Raw genomic sequence first — 16,357 nt, 5'->3', positions numbered from 1 at the left:
AAGTCTATTTAATGAAAATAGGATTTGAAATGACGGAGATATTCGAAACAAAGCGATTCTAATAAAAGGTGGTTCCCAACTTTTATTTGGATATCCTTTTTTACTTTGTTTTTGGATATCTCAGCCATTTCAAAATCGATTTACATCAAATAAACATTGAACTCCACGTAGAATTGTATGTGTTTTAATATTTCATAAAGTGGTTTTTAAGTATCTTCAAAAAAAGAAGAAGCTGAATTCTCACTTCAACCAATATTATACCACACCTTCAAAGTACATTATATTACAGGGTATACTTGGTACGTGTACATGTATTATATTCATAGATTGACGTTAATCATAGAGAAAGAAGAAGTGCCATATAACCTTATGAAGTATCATTTAATATCGATATTTCTTTCTTATTACGTTTTTATCATCGAGCTAAATCTCGTGACGAATCTATTCCTCGTATTTTCTTAATGGCAGAAAATGGAAAATCAGTGCTGTATGTATCCTGTTTGTCTCTATTTGATCTGTATGAAACCCGCCATGTCCATCTTGATGTCGTGCAACATCAATACATTACATACAGTGTTAGCCCCTTCCTTCATTAACTTGGTTTCCTTTATTCTATATCGTGTACTTTTAGAAGAAAAAAAATGCCTGTGTCACTTGTATACCAGATCGGCCAAGCCTTACAGGCACTCTATGAGAATGTCATGAAAAACAAACACAAAACAAAACAAAACAAACTATATTTTCCAGCTTGAGTTGACTTTGATTTTACCTTGAGAAAAGTACTGAAACACCACTCTGATAGTTATATACCGCAAACGTGTTGTAAACGTGCATTATTATCATGGTTATCGTGGAAAAGAAAAGAAGAATGGATATATACTTATATCACGATCTATTCGGGCCATGGTGTTTAACCCATATTCGGTAACCGTACGGAATCATATAGTATATCCCTGTAATACAAAATACACTCTGATTTATTTTTTTATTTTTTTAGTAAGGATGAAGTTTACTTTAATATAAGAACGTGGTGCGTAACGACCTGTCATTACTTCACTTGTACCATTTACATGTAATTCATCGCTGACAGTACTGCTGAAGGAATAAAGCAATTATCAATCCCATTGTGCTCTTAACTTTTGTATTTTCTGTGTAAGACTTGTCTGCATTTACTTCTATAGCATATTCAAACAGAAGTTTTAGTTTTACGAGCACCTCGGTGCATTAAGTGTATCGTGTTCAGTCAGCTGACAGGGGAATAAAAACATGATGATATAAGTGGATACGTTTGCAGTGACACAAACGACCAGTTTCGAGGAATTGAAAAGAAAGTGCACAGACTCGTACGGGCACAAGTGCGGGTGAATCAATCAACATACATTTTCTTTTTCTTTCTTTTTTTGATAAGATAACCAATCACAGAAATCTTTATACATAATGTATATATATATATGTATATATATATATATATATATATATATATATATGTGCATCGGAGAAATATCATTTTCGTTTATTTCAAACAACAACCAAGGCGTTAGCCTTAGATAGGGTAACAGAAATATATTATTGCAACGTGTTGTTGACAGCTTTAGTCATTGTTCCGATTTTTTGCCTGCTGCCGAAATTACGTCGACAAAATTTAGCTGCATTTCTATATTAACACCTTCAAAATGATCTACTTCTTCAGTATGGATGGGCCTACTCGTACATGTACTACAAGATCATGTATTTTCCCAGTCCAAGATGAACTTGATTGTATTTTCACTGTTTCAGTTGATGTTTTTAAGAGTAAACTCTCTTCATTAAAGCAGCACAAAAAGAACCAGCAACCCATAGATAAACGGAACAAAGGTGCTGTAGTTAGTCGCCATGCATGTTTATGTATTCACACATTTATATAATATTGGATGGCCTTGAGGTTAATACAAGGAAATATTGGAGAGCTATGCACAAATATTGGACGAGTCGAAGACGAGTCCAATATTTTGCTTAGCGAGTCTAATATTTCCTTGTATTGACCGAAAATAGGACATCCAATATTATCATTATTATCCTACAGAGGATTTTAGCTAAGAATATTTTCACTTACCCTTTCTTGTATCCGAGATCTGAGACACAATTCACGTCACATCTACCGTAGATTGTGAAAGATCGAATTAACACATAACGTAACATGCATGCAAATGCAGCCGGCGACCGGCTATTTGTATATCGCGGGCTATCTAGCTGTAGCGCTGAGCTGATCGATCGTCGCCTGCACAAAAAATGCAACTTGTTTTCATCAAACCTAAATCTAATTTCCTGTTATGAAAGTGATATTTTTAAAAATTGTATGAAAAACAATTTTAACTAATTGATATATGAAATTTGTTTGTATAAACACAGAATTTTAGAAAAAATGATATTTTAGTTAATTCGTGATTGACCAATCACAAACGTTTTTACTTCATATTTCGGGTAATCTCGTATATCTCAACCAATCACGGTGCAGTTTATAAAAACTTTGGGGAATTCCCCTCTTGCCGTCCAATGTTTTAAATATTGGTCGCCTCGGCAAAAAATATTGGTCGAGATCAACAAACTTTCTAAGTGGGTCGGAGGTTATGAGGTGCGTCGACAAAATAACACTTGTATTTATGGGCTCTAAAAATCCTCTGTATGGATAATAATTATTCGTATCAATGTTTTAAATATCCTGTGAGCATGCCGGTGTCTGCCTGTGGCTGTATGTTCGTGCGTGTATAGGGCTATGCCTATAGTTGAAGTTTATATATCCGTGGTTCAAATGAGGTTCCCTAGTCCCTACACCCCTCTCTCTCTCTCTCTCTCTCTCTCTCTGTGTGTCCCTCTGTAAATCAGCTCTCCCCCTCCCCACTCTCTCTTTCTCCATTTCTATGAAACATTCCTGTTCAACCAAATTCCCAGAGGCGATAGGTTAATGATTACTCCATACGATCAATCCTATTTCTTGAGTTGTCCAGATATCCGCCAGCGTCTTCAACCGAGACTTGGTACTCTATAGAGTACTCTTTCGAGTACACCACTGGCGACTTCATAAGCATTTACTCTGGTGTATATAGGCAATACTGCTGCTTGTAACAGGACGCTGTTCACAGTTGTCGTGAAGACGTTGACACGATGTAGACCGTTTGAACCCGTTTAGGGTCAGGGATCACTTTTGGTGTTTGTTTGTTTGTTCCCTTGTTCGTCCGCAGGCGTCTGCACTCATTGCCAAGATCACAGGCATGGGGACGTTTGACAGAAGGATTGTATTGATTACAGGTAAAATTTACAATATGCTGTCGTATTGGGTGTTGTTTACTCTAAAAAGAATTTAAATGATCTGTTTACTTTTTATCATTATACCGCTTAAATCATAGGATGGCAATCGAAATACATGCTTCCTAGACGAATATCACAACGTGACATATACATTGTAGCCTATAATGACATCATGTACGATCAAATTCAATTATCGGCAACAGTAGAATATTTATCATATATGCTGGAAACAAATGCCATTGCATTTGAACCTGAACCTCAACATATTTAATCCATGCGAACGCTACTCTTGCAATATTGCAACTGAGCTGAGCAATTATTGCAAATAAAATGCAAATTTCAACCACGAATTTCCCATACAGCGCGGAAAACGCAAAGTAACAAACCGCGAACGTCGATTGGCGTGCATCTCAGATTTCGATTAATTCAAGTTGTCGGGAGGTGGTTTGCACTGTTCAAAATGTCATAAATTTATCATAAGATCACGTAAAAAGATTTTGCAATAGTGTCTCTACTCACTATAAACACATCCCCAAAGACAGGAGGGGAAGACATACGAAGAAGGATAAAGAGGAGATGGATGAGGAGGAGGAGGAGGAAGAGAAACACAACAAAGAGAAACCGAAACTTGGAAAGAATTGAAGAACAAGATAGTGGAAAAGGATGAACGGGAAGATACGGAAATGTCCAATGAAAAGAATATGAATAAGATGCACAACTCAGAATTAATGAGGAAAGTGATTGGAAGCCGTCCCAATTACTACTATATAATATATCAAAAGAAAGATTGAGAGAACTATAGACAGAAAGATAGGCAGATAAATATGTTTATATTTCGGATTAAAAATTTGTCCTCTATAGTGATTGGTTGAAAGAGCTTCACGTGATGATAGATATTAAAATTCAGCTATGTCAGAATGTTGGCATGTTTGACACACTATGACGTGCTCTTTGCAAAATTACGTAACTTCTATGACGACATTTTGCAGGTACACCTGTAGAATCCTATTTTCAAAATGATGTCATAAAGCCATTCTGAAATTGTGCGCAGCTTTTTACTGTCACTCTCTGAAATGTAAAAATTTCTAACAAAACAATTGTGACACCACAAAGCAATTTTGACATTGCGCGCTGCGTCGTATCGTCACTCTGTGAAATGCAATAATTTCGAACAAAACAATAGGCCTAGCTGTAACATCACAAAGCAGTTCTGACATTTTGCGTTCCTTCATTTGGTAAGTGTTAGGGTCCCTTCACAAAACGAGTTCTCGCCATGCATTTTTTTTTTAGTTTTCCCCTTCTTATAATTATTTGATCCAGAATGTAAAACAACTATATTTTGACTAATTTCGAGTTTCTGGTTAACGCTATAGGTCACGGTGCCTCCAAAAGAACTATTCACTTCGGGGCTGCTTCCCTCTGTGAATACTCGAGTAGTTGTTTTTTTTTTCTTTGAGTCACCTCTGCCCGTAGTTTTATCCAAAAACTCTCAAGGCAAAGTATATTTGTAGACCGTAGATTGATGAAAAGATAGATAGGTATACATTTCTATAGATAGATATAAAAGACATTAGACTTGTTGATGAATGATATACGGATGGATAGATAGATATACACGTATGTAGGTAGAAAAGAAATACAGGGGCACGAAGAGAGGTATAAGAAAAGGCAGCAAAAGAGAGAGACTACGTTTTTGACATTTGATTACAGTGAATGGATGATCTAAGGTCAGAACTCTGTCAACATGCTTTCGCTAACGTCATGTATGCATATTCATGTTGCACGGTATACGTCACAGGGTCCCTGGCCGTGACTCCCGCTAACATTGAACATACACTGTATTTGCTACGTCCAAAGATTGGTTTGGCTGGCATAGCAGTGTTCGCAGTGGTTATATAGACAGTCTCATTCGAACATACAGATGTACACGAGGCGATCATAAAGGGACGTGATAATGGGGTCTTTTGACGGCAAAGTCGTGCTGATTACAGGTAAAGTGGCATGCGTTAGTCGAATGTTGTAGAAATTTGTGAGGCTGTCTATAGACTTTACTTTCACTAGGGCCTACATTGCATGCCTTGCGTGCTTGGCCTTCGGGTAAGAATGTCCATCCTCACACCGAAGAGGTATAGAAGACGAGGTAACAAACTCACCGAGTAGGCAACTTGCAAGATGCAATGTATGTCCCATATCTCCCTCCATTTGGGCTCACCCGGGGCAATTAACAAGCCGCAGAAAGAAAGTTTACTTGAATCTAACAGACGTAAGTAACGGAACATTTATAATAAAGAAAATTCTGTTTGAATATTGCGCATGGATCGAGATAGGCCTTTATTATTCATTAGGAGATTTTAAACCGTTGGAATATTGGTAGTGTTCTGAATTGGCGTCTTGTTTATGGGCACTTCAGAATAATAATTTGTGATGAAATGTGACTAAATTCAGTTTTGCCCTCTGGTCTTGTATGACCATGTTATTACATATTTTTATGTTATTATTATCATTATTTCTTGTTAACGTTTTATCTGCGGCCACCAGACTTGTAGCGTCGACTGTTCTCAAGTGGACCGTCTGTAAACCCGTGAGAACCGAACAATATGTGCAGCATTGTCATGATCGTGTTTAACATTGGAAACCGAACATTCGATCAGTGAACTCAAACCTTGAACCTTAAGCTGTGTCGGATACAAAGATAATTTATATATATATATATATATATATATATATATATATATATATATAGTATATATATATATATATATATATAGTATATATATATATATATATATATATATATATATATATCATATAAGTGCGAGGAGTTTGTGAAGGATTCAGGACAAAGTGCTCTATGCTAGCATATCATATATATATATATATATATATATATATATATATATATATCATGCGTGCGATGGTTGGTGACTCGATAACCTAAATTCACAGGTTGCATTCGTTTAGCAAAGGAGGGAGCGGGAAGGGCTGGAAATGAGGATGACGGGACGAGAAGGGAGAAGGACGAAGGGGGAGGGGGTATGGAGAGGGGGGATCAGTTCACGTATACCTCGGTAGAGTTGCTCCAGTTATTTATCGAGTGTAGACACCTACATACTGATAAAGTTTCATGAGAATTCAACGTAAAAATAACAGGGGCGGATCCAGGAATTCTGTAAAGGGGGGGGGGGCGTGACTAATATTTCTAGTGCCAGTTCCGGGTTTCATTTCATTGTTTTCTTTTTATTTCTTTTGTTTTTTACGAAAATTAAAGGGGGGCGTGCGCCGGTTGCGCCCCCCTCTGGATCCGCCACTGAATAAAGTAGTGAAAGTTGAAAGTTGTTGTTTCACTTTGTTTTGGTCACAACTACTATACATAAATCATGGTATTCGTCAGTGAAATAGCTTGCAACCAGCTGCTTATATAAAATGCAAATCAGGTTAGATGATGTCATGGCATCACGTACTGTAAGATCCTCTTTGAAATTCTCTGCATCAAATTTGAGAATGGGGATGTAATTGCAATTAAATTTTCAAACCACATAGTACAGAGACCAACAGGAAAATAATTGGGAGGTAGAGACATCGTCACCTTTTCTATTATGATAATTTTGAGTCACAAATCATGCCATTACGACCTACATGTACTTCACCAATAGAACACATGAGACTTTCTATTCGTATCTATCTTTTTGTCTGCTATGTTCAATTACAGTGTAACTATTCTCATGCAATTTGTCTTATTCTGTTGTTTGTATAAAAGGGAATGAAGCCCAGATGTGTGGTTTGGTGAATACAGAAACATTCGTATAACATTATCATCAGTGAAATTTTAGGAAAATCTGACAATCGTTATGAATTTGTGAAGTTTCGGTACCTGTTGCTGGATACTAAAGAAGAAACAATAAGTGATGTCACACGAGGACAATAAAGAAAATTTATTCCGCAAAATAGCTTTTATTACAAAATATACATTCCTTCCACATGTTTACTGAGATAGATCGAGGTAGTAATCATTTAACATTCTTCCTAAAAGAGGTAAGCCAAGTGCTCCTTCATTATGTTAGAAAATCAAAATGATATGTGAAATTCCCTTGGGTATGGGCATGGAGTGTCATCGCACCCAAAGTTACGTCTCGACTTTGGTTAGAGATCCTATATGTACACTTTCTCCACACCTGCTTTTGATACCATCAACCAATTCTTTGCAGGTGCCAGTTCGGGAATCGGGGCTGTGACCGCCGCCCAGTTTGCCGAGGATGGAGCGAGCGTGGTCCTCGTAGGGAGGAACGAAGAGCGGCTGGGCAAGACTTCCCAGGAGTGCTTGAGCAAAGGCCTATCAAAGGACAAAGTTCAGTATTAGACGAATTGAACTTCAATCAAAACGTTTGTCTTGTCAATGCTGTTTGGCAGCATTATCTGTGTCGTCTGAGTCCTAATTGATTGTTTTTCTATGCGTATGTGTGTGTGTGTGTGTGTGTGTGTGTGTGTGTGTGTGAGCTTAAGCATTCAATATGGCTGAATCATTGTGGCTCATGTTCACATAATTGGTTGACTGATTTGTGTTTGCCTGGTTTGCTTTCGTTTGTTCAGTCTAAGTTAAGGATATTTTTCGACAGGGTAAAATGTCCACAACCAGTCAAAATATCTTTCCCTCTCTGTTACCGCCTCTTTCACAGGGTTTAGGTTGCTGAATTATATAATTCTTATTCATAGTGAAACCACAACGCGTGTTTTGTTTTTGTTTTTATTTCTGTTTTCGTAGACGCGAGGGAGTAACTTTTTTGATTAAGGTAATATCAACAAAATTATGCCGAGTCAAGTCAATGAATGCAGATATACCAGAGGATTACAACAGTGAAACTCAATCGTTTCCAAAGTCATAAATAGAAGAGAGCCCACCTCCTTGGACTGAGCCTTCAATATATCGATCCTTTCCAAAGTCATAAATGAAAGAGGACCAGCCTTCTTGCGCTGAGCCTTCCAAATCTCAATTCTTCAAAAAGTTAGAAATGGAAGATTACCCACCTTCTTGCTCAGAGCCTTCCATATCTCAATCCTTTCAAAAGTCATAAATGAAATAGAGCTCACCTCCTTGGACTAAGCCTTTCATATCTCGATCCTTCAAAAGGTCAGGAATAGAAGAGAGCCCACCTTCTTGCACTGGGCCTTTCATACCTCAATCCTTTCAAAAGTTATAAATGGAAGAGAGCCCACCTTCATGGGCTGAGCCTTCCATATCTCAATCCTTTTAAAACTCATAAATGGAAGAGGTCCCACCTTCTTGGATTGAACCTTCCGTATCTCAGCTGCACTGACATAGCACGTTTCTCATAACATCTCAATGAAACTTCATCCAACTCATCAAGGCTTGCATACAGTCAGTCACGTGTGATGAAAATGCGTAAAATTTATTTTCAAAATGAAATAACAACAATACCTTCTGTGAGTGACAAAGAGGGTGTCGGGAATCTTGCTATATTCATGAGAAATGCTAACATTCTCAAAGAGCTATGGCAAAGGAAATCCATGCCCTTAGTCCCACATGCGCATCTTCTCGTTCAAAATGACAATGTCCATGAAGCGCTCTAGCACCATTCTATAAACTTTCACCTGTGCTGTGCTCTGTACAGGTACTGACGATCAAGGCAGAAATGAGTAAAGAGGGAGATGTCCAGCGTACCATTGAGACTACTATCAAACACTTTGGGAGACTAGACGTACTGGTGAGTATCATTACGGCCCGAAGTATCTTCATTGCGACGCGTATAGTATTATGAAAAAAAAAAGTCAAATTACAATCAAACGAAGAATGCTATGCTATGAAGCCGATGAATAAATAAAGGACTGGACGAAAGAGGGAAAGAAAGAGAGGTATGCATATATACATGCAATGCACGCAAACAAACAACCTAGAAACAAAATAATAGAACTAGTATCCTGTCCTGAATTCCTGAATGGATTTGATACCACCGATAACCGTTACGTTGTATCCTACAATGACTAAAAAAAGAAAGAAAGAAAGAGATAATAATAAATTCCATTATAATGCCCGCAAAGGTATGACTAAAATATAGGCCTACCTGTTGCGGGACGAGACTTAATAACAATGTGCAAAGTCGACATATTGACTGTAATTTACATCTGATGTTTATATAAGTTCAGTTCAGTTCAATTTATTTCCATCAAAAAGAAAGAGTATAGGGGCCTACATATTACAAAATATGCCTTTGTCAATTCATTTGAAAAAAGCAACAACACACAAATCATGACGGAAAAAATAAAGTATGAAATAGTCAGGTGTGTACAATTTGACAAAGAATGATTTGATCAACCCTCTGCAATTCTGTTTGATAGTTCGACTATGCTTTATTGATTTTATGTATCAACCAATTTGCAAATTTACATTGAAATTCACTTTAATCACGTGACCCGACTGTTGTCCAGGTGAACAATGCTGGCGTCGTCGATGTGTCCACAATCCTTGGTGACAATCTGATGGAAAGCTATGATTGGACGATGAACATCAACGTGCGATCGGTTCTCCATCTCTCAAAGTTGGCGGCGCCTCACCTTATAGCTACCAAAGGTACATAATACACACCTTTTTTTTAATGTAGTTTTTCCGCTTGTTAACCTGTTCCTATAGTCCGTTTAACACATTCATTTAATTTAATTTCATTTCATTTATTTCATTCTCATTTTTCTTCCAACAAAACATAACACAAAGTAAATCAAAAATTCAATCATAAGCATATATGATACACATTACAAAGTATGACAATCAACGGTAATCAACAAGCTAATAAAGATATGCACACATGTTGGAATTACAAAGTTATGTGTGGAGGGTAAAAATGAGAACTGAGAGGCCCACTTCAAAAACACTTATCATAATTACAAGTACATAATACATAATACAAAAAAGGACAAAATTAAACAAACAACAGAGACACAAAAACATGACACGACTAAACTAAGGGGGGTACGATTGAAAGGAGTATTGTAGGGCAAAAACAAAATTAAAGGAAGAAAGGAAAGAGAGAGAGAGAATGCCTACACGCTGTGCAAGAGAAACGGAATTAGAGGGAATTGAGGAAGTGCTTCGGACAGCTGGTGACTGCACGCAGCTGTGGAAAAATCATGGAAATAAAATACCGAATTTTATTACGTTATAAAGCCGGAGAAGGATGAATGCAATAAGTGATCATGAACCTTGTTTGCTGTAACTTATATAGTTAATGAAAATAAATATATCAACCAGAATTGAACCAAAAAAAAAAAAAAAGCTTTCAAATTGCATAATTTGTTTTGCCCGCTAGTGAACGATTCAATCTTTTAAATTTCATCGAATTTTTTGGATGTAGAGCCACGATGTTCATTAAATTCTGTATGATCCTGACCAACATAGAATATCCACGTTGTTTCAATCGCCTCTAATTCAATTTCTCCTCATATTTTTGTAGGCTCCATTGTAAACGTCTCCAGCATATGCGGCAAACGATCGGTGAGCAACTTGAATCTCGTACTTTGTTTTTTAATGATTCTCGCTTTCAAAAAAATAACTCCTACAGAAATGACCGTTCTTACAGTCACGACAATGTGTAAATGAAAATCGGAATTATTCAATAATCTTTATACTTGTTTGATCTCCGAGTAAACCGTTTTCTCTCACGTGATCATGAAAATTCAAAAGGATTTTTCTTTTTCTGACTCAGTTTGTGAATTTACCAATGATGTATTACTTTGAATCTACTTTGCTGCTTTCTGAGCGAGTTTAATGATATACAGAAGGAAAACAAAGTTCTGATTGTGATTACAGATATAATCAATCGAACAGTGTGTAACATACGCTCTGAATAGACCTGTTAATTGAATCTTGGGGAAAAAAATCTCCATGATCCCGTTAAATGCTCTTCATGGCGTATTAAGACAATAGAAACGCTTCAGTTAGCTGCGCAACGAAACTGAATTATTGACTGTCTATTAACCCTTTGTATGCCACGTTCATTTCCTCTCCAAAGAATTGTGTGTAAATTGTTGTCAACACTTGTCTCATTGGCACATAAGGGGTTAAACAGTATTCTTAGATTTCAGTGAGGGGCTCGTTACAAGCAATGTGGCGTATCATCAACAAGGCTAATATGTAGCGTTTCGTAACGTTCTTGTGTGTGTGTGTGTGTGTGTGTGTGTTTGTGTGTGTTTGGGCGTTTGTCTGTTTTTATTTCAGAAGATTGAATTACGCCTTACTGCATAAATCTATGATGGTAGCTTTTCATTGTATATATATATATATATATATATATATATGTATATATATATATATATATATATATATATGTATATATATATATATATAACACAAGAATATTGATGAATCAGTCAGGAAAGAAAATGATGGGTCAGAAGTAAAGGTTACTTCATCGACAGATATAGCAAGCACTTTCAACATTTTTTTTTTTTTTTAATAAACGTAGGTGAAAATTTATCAAGTAAAATTCAGATTAATGATGACAACTTTGCAAATGATCTCGGTCCGCATCAACAAGAAACATTCTTTTTCTTGCCAGTTGTAAGTTCAGATGTAAACGAAATGATTTGTACTCTTGATAAGTCTAAAGCAAGCGAGTATGATGACTTACCTGCTAGAATGTTAGTGGATGCAAAGGAATTCGTCAGTGAACCTTTAGTATTTATTTTATAAATTTATCATTTTTGATAGGTATTTTTCCGAATAAGCTCAAAATAGCTAGGGTAGTGCCAATTTTTAAGAAAGGAGATGAAAGTAATCCAGGTAATTATAGACCAATTTCGATTTTACCGATAATAAGTGAATTATTTGAAAAGTTTATCAATAAACGTGTAGTAGATTTTTTGAAAAATGTGAAATTTTATATAAACATCAATATGGATTCAGGCATGGATACAGTACCAAACTTTGACTTATAAATCTAATTAATCAAATTACAAATAGTACTGATGAAGGGCGGTCAACGATCGGAGTTTTCATTGATTTTGCAAAAGCTTTTGATACGATAAATCATACAATTCTTCTTAAAAAGCTTGAACATTACGGAATCCGAGGTTTAGCTTTACAATGGTTTAGGAATTATTTAAAAGACAGGCAACTATTTGTATGTTATAATGACTGCATATCTTCAAATACACTGATCTCGTGTGGTGTTCCTCAAAGATCTGTTTTGGGTCCAACACTTTTTCTCATCTTTATTAATGATTTGCCCAATTCAACTTCATATTTTAATTTTAGATTATTTGCCGATGATTCTAATCTTTTTCATACTTTCAATACAAATGAGCACAATATAAACTTAGCAGATGTTAGTAAAAATATAAAAGATGTGATTGTATGGTGTAATTCAAGCAAGCTAACGGTTAATATTAATAAATCTAAGTATATGATTTTCAAAAGCAGGCGTAGAAAAATTGAAATATTTGGTCAATCGTCAATTAACGAATCCGTTTTAGAGTCAGATAATTCAATATCTTTTCTCGGAATCTGTATTGATGAAAACTTAAATTGGAAGAAACACATCAATAATGTATGCACTGTTTTAAGCAAAAAAAATAGGACTTTTGTACAGAATACGACACTTCGTCTCTAAACAAATACTGCTACTTTTATACAATGCTTTTATTCTACCTCACATAACCTACTGATTGGAGGTCTGGGGCGGAACAAACAAAACTTTCTTAAATCCTATTCTAATTCTATACAAAAAAAGAATGTCGAGAGTGATAACATTCCAAAGTTTCAGGCATCACTCAGTACCTTTATTGTTGTTATTGTTGTTGTTGTTGTTGTTCATTTCCATCTGTGAAGATGGCTGGATAGCCCATATTCAGCTACACTAAGCTGGTCTTCCATGGGGTCCAGTTGGATGTGGGGTGGGACCACTTCACCGGGTTAAACACCCTGCTCTTTGCGATGAATGAATGAAGCGGGATCTTTTACGTGCATGAGCTGTGACTCTTTCATACACGGGACCTCCATTTTATGTCCTATTGTATGAACTAAAATTATTGGATGTATTTAAGGAATATAGATACCTAATTGGAATATTTATCTATGATCTATTGAATGATAACCTACCTCATAAAGCATCGTATTATTTTTCTCATATTGACCATACATACGAAACAAGAAACAAAGAAATGTGCAATTTTAAACTAAAAACTGTCAGAACAGAATTAGGGAAGCGATCAATAGCATGTTCAGGTGTTAAAATATGGAACATCTTTCAACTGATTTACGTTATACATCCTCTCGTAAACAATTTTGTAAAGTCTTCAAAAAGAATTTATTGGAAGAATATACATAATTGGAATGTTGTTTATTTTGTAATCCACAAAGCAAAAACTTCAATTCTAGTACGATTGTATATAATATAAGTAATGTAAGTACACTAATCAATTTCAAAATGTTAATCTTGTACATAGTGTAAATACACTTGTTTATAATGCAAATAATTTTCTTGTTGAATTTATAATTTTATATTCTTCTTCTGTATTCAAGGGCCAACGTCCACTAGCGTTGCTATTTGTTGGACCCTTTTACCAAATTTGTAATTATGTTTGTACTTTCATATTCATATTGTTGATAAGTTTGATTCTATACTTTCATGTCTTGTATTCCCGTTAATTCTGTTATTATTATTGTATTCTCAATGATTGCATAGATTATTTGTGATTGTAAACTTGAACTTAAAAATTTGGTAATAAATCAGTCATTCATTCATTCATTTATTCAATATATCTATATATATATTGTATATATGATATATCTTTATATCATTTTTTTCGTTTTGGTCTGATAAAACAGGTTCCAAATCTGCTGGTGTACAACATCAGCAAGAACGCGCTTGATCACTTTACCAGAGTGACTGCCGTTGGTAAGTTAAAGTTTACAATTGCAGCTGACAGATAGAAACATGAAGTTATTCTTGTGTACATAAACCATATTATGGTATCTTATAACAGTTGTTATATATATTCATATATAGATATATAAAACACATAGAAGAGCAAAATCATAAACATCATGATGATCCTGTCCTGCGAATACATGTAGAAGCACCACTAGTTATTATGCGTAATTCAATTTACAGTCATTCCTGTATGCGCCAATTTAGAAAGAACAAAAATACAACAACAAACGTCTCGTATGGTGCTGTCTTGGATATATTGAAACATCAGTCTGTTCATAATAATGATTTCATTCAAAAGAAGGGCAGATGGTATCATAGTGAGAAAAAATAATAATAACAATAATTTCTTCATCCATTATTTAATTCATGATAATTCTCGTTATCATCAATATGCCAAACTGTTATCATTTTTTATTGACTGTGGTTTTGTTTCGGGGGTCTTCTGCAGAACTGGCTTCAAAGGGGGTTCGTGTGAACGCTGTGAGGTAAGTATTACATGACGCGCACATGCATACCTACAGAATCACACACACACACACACACACACACACATGAATAATAATCTGAAAAAAATTAATATTCATCGGACGCGATTTGCCAATAATGATGATAAATTATTTCCAATGGCTGTTATCTCTGTTTCTCAAGGCATACAGAGCCATAGGTGAGCCATAGGTGAGACATCCACGTGCGAGATAAACTGTCATAGGTATATTTTTAATATACATTAGTTCGATGCTGTGTAGACATAATGGAGAAATCATAAAATCAAATGGTGATCAAGACATCCATAGTTTGTCAATATGGAAAGAGAAAGGCAACCTAAATGCCATGTACAGTGCAGGGGCGGATTCAGGAATTCTGTAAAGGGGGCGGGGGGGGGGGGGCGTGACTAGTATTTCTGGTGCCACTTCCGGGTTTCATTTCATGTTTTTTCTTTTTATTTCTTTTGTTTTTAACGGAAAATAAAGGGGGCGTGCGCCGGTTGCGCCCCCCTCTGGACCCGCCACTGCAGTGAGCTTTGTTCGCCTGACGCTTTGTAACTGAATAGAGATTTGGGTTTAATTACAAGAACTTGATATTTTGAGAGAATGTATCTTTACGTAATCGTTAACCATGCAAATATTATTACTACTTTGAAAACAGTTCATTATTATTCTTATACTATTATGTACAAATCTGTTGAAGCGTGAATGGACTAACAAGATCCATAAAATACTGCTTGATTTTATCATGTTTTGTTTTTGTTATGCTTCTTTATATTTTTAATGTTGCAACAATCACCCTTACCATGTTTACTGGACAATGTTTTCTCTGCAGCCCTGGCCTCATAGTAACTCCAATACATGGCAGCTTTGGACAGGACGATGACCAAGTCAGAAAGGTCAGTTCTTAGGCACCATGATATATAGTATGTTGAAACATTTATACAACAATCAGTTAAAGGAGTGCAACTTGAGAACAATTAGGCGAGCAAGAGTGACGTCACGCCTTAAGAAGGGTGAAAGATGCATGAACGTCGTGCGAAAACTGTCACAACTGTCACTTTGACAGAAAAATCTGTCACAATCACTTATGCAAATTAAAATGAAATCCAAAAACAAAGAAAAACGAAGTTGTCCAAATAAAAGATGGGTCCCACCTTTCATTACAATATATCTTTGTTTTTTGATATATCATCCTTTTCAAAACTAATAATTTTCATCAAAGTAAACTTTTAATGCCTCCAAGAATTTTATGCTCTTTAATATCTTATGGTATCTAATCATCTCTCAAAAAGTTTAAATCTTAATCCTCATCTCAACCAAAACTATGTCATCCCTTTTAGTTGAGTCATTGCGTAGAAATGTCACCGCAGGATAGACCCATGCATCCACCATCATGAACACAGCGACAGGGAATCGACGCATCATCGAAACTTTCATAGTTTCATAGTCTTTTTTTTCAAAGAAATTTTATGATGAATAGATATCGAAAGGTCATCAAACACGGCCTGTGGTCGTGACATCTACATTATTGTTTTGGTCACGCGAATAAGGGAGACATGCAAATAACATTGTAATATTCTCGATATTTTGAATTTTGCATGTTACGTCACTTCTGACTTTGATATACTGTACTAAAACCCTATG

At 35.8% G+C, this 16,357-nt stretch overlaps 1 protein-coding gene across 1 annotated transcript; it reads left to right on the top strand.

The window, feature by feature from the left end:
- Nucleotides 1-5,152: 5,152 nt before the first annotated feature.
- LOC139739507 (glucose 1-dehydrogenase-like) lies at nt 5,153-15,621 on the top strand. The gene is made up of 8 exons (XM_071650112.1): nt 5,153-5,276; nt 7,491-7,630; nt 8,913-9,005; nt 9,727-9,868; nt 10,746-10,786; nt 14,120-14,189; nt 14,674-14,710; nt 15,546-15,621. The coding sequence occupies exons 1-8, from the start codon at nt 5,240-5,242 to the stop codon at nt 15,619-15,621; spliced, it is 636 nt and encodes a 211-aa protein (XP_071506213.1). The 5' UTR covers nt 5,153-5,239.
- The last annotated feature ends 736 nt before the right edge of the window (nt 15,622-16,357 follow it).

This window comes from Diadema antillarum, unplaced genomic scaffold, assembly GCF_040938485.1.
Source record: "Diadema antillarum isolate AM-2024a unplaced genomic scaffold, OU_Dant_1.0 seq00000802_RagTag, whole genome shotgun sequence".
Taxonomy (NCBI): Eukaryota; Metazoa; Echinodermata; class Echinoidea; order Diadematoida; family Diadematidae; genus Diadema; species Diadema antillarum.
Note: the sequence above shows the minus strand (reverse complement) of the source record. Positions and strands in the feature narration are given on the sequence as shown.

What these genes read in the sequence shown, in the direction of transcription:
- LOC139739507 (XM_071650112.1), top strand. Translation starts at nt 5,240, where the DNA reads ATGGGGTCTTTTGACGGCAAAGTCGTGCTGATTACAG. An exon ending in CAAAGTCGTGCTGATTACAG is followed by an intron (nt 5,277 to 7,490) that starts GTAAAGTGGCAT and finishes AATTCTTTGCAG; the next exon opens with GTGCCAGTTCGGGAATCGGG. An exon ending in TCACCTTATAGCTACCAAAG is followed by an intron (nt 9,869 to 10,745) that starts GTACATAATACA and finishes ATATTTTTGTAG; the next exon opens with GCTCCATTGTAAACGTCTCC.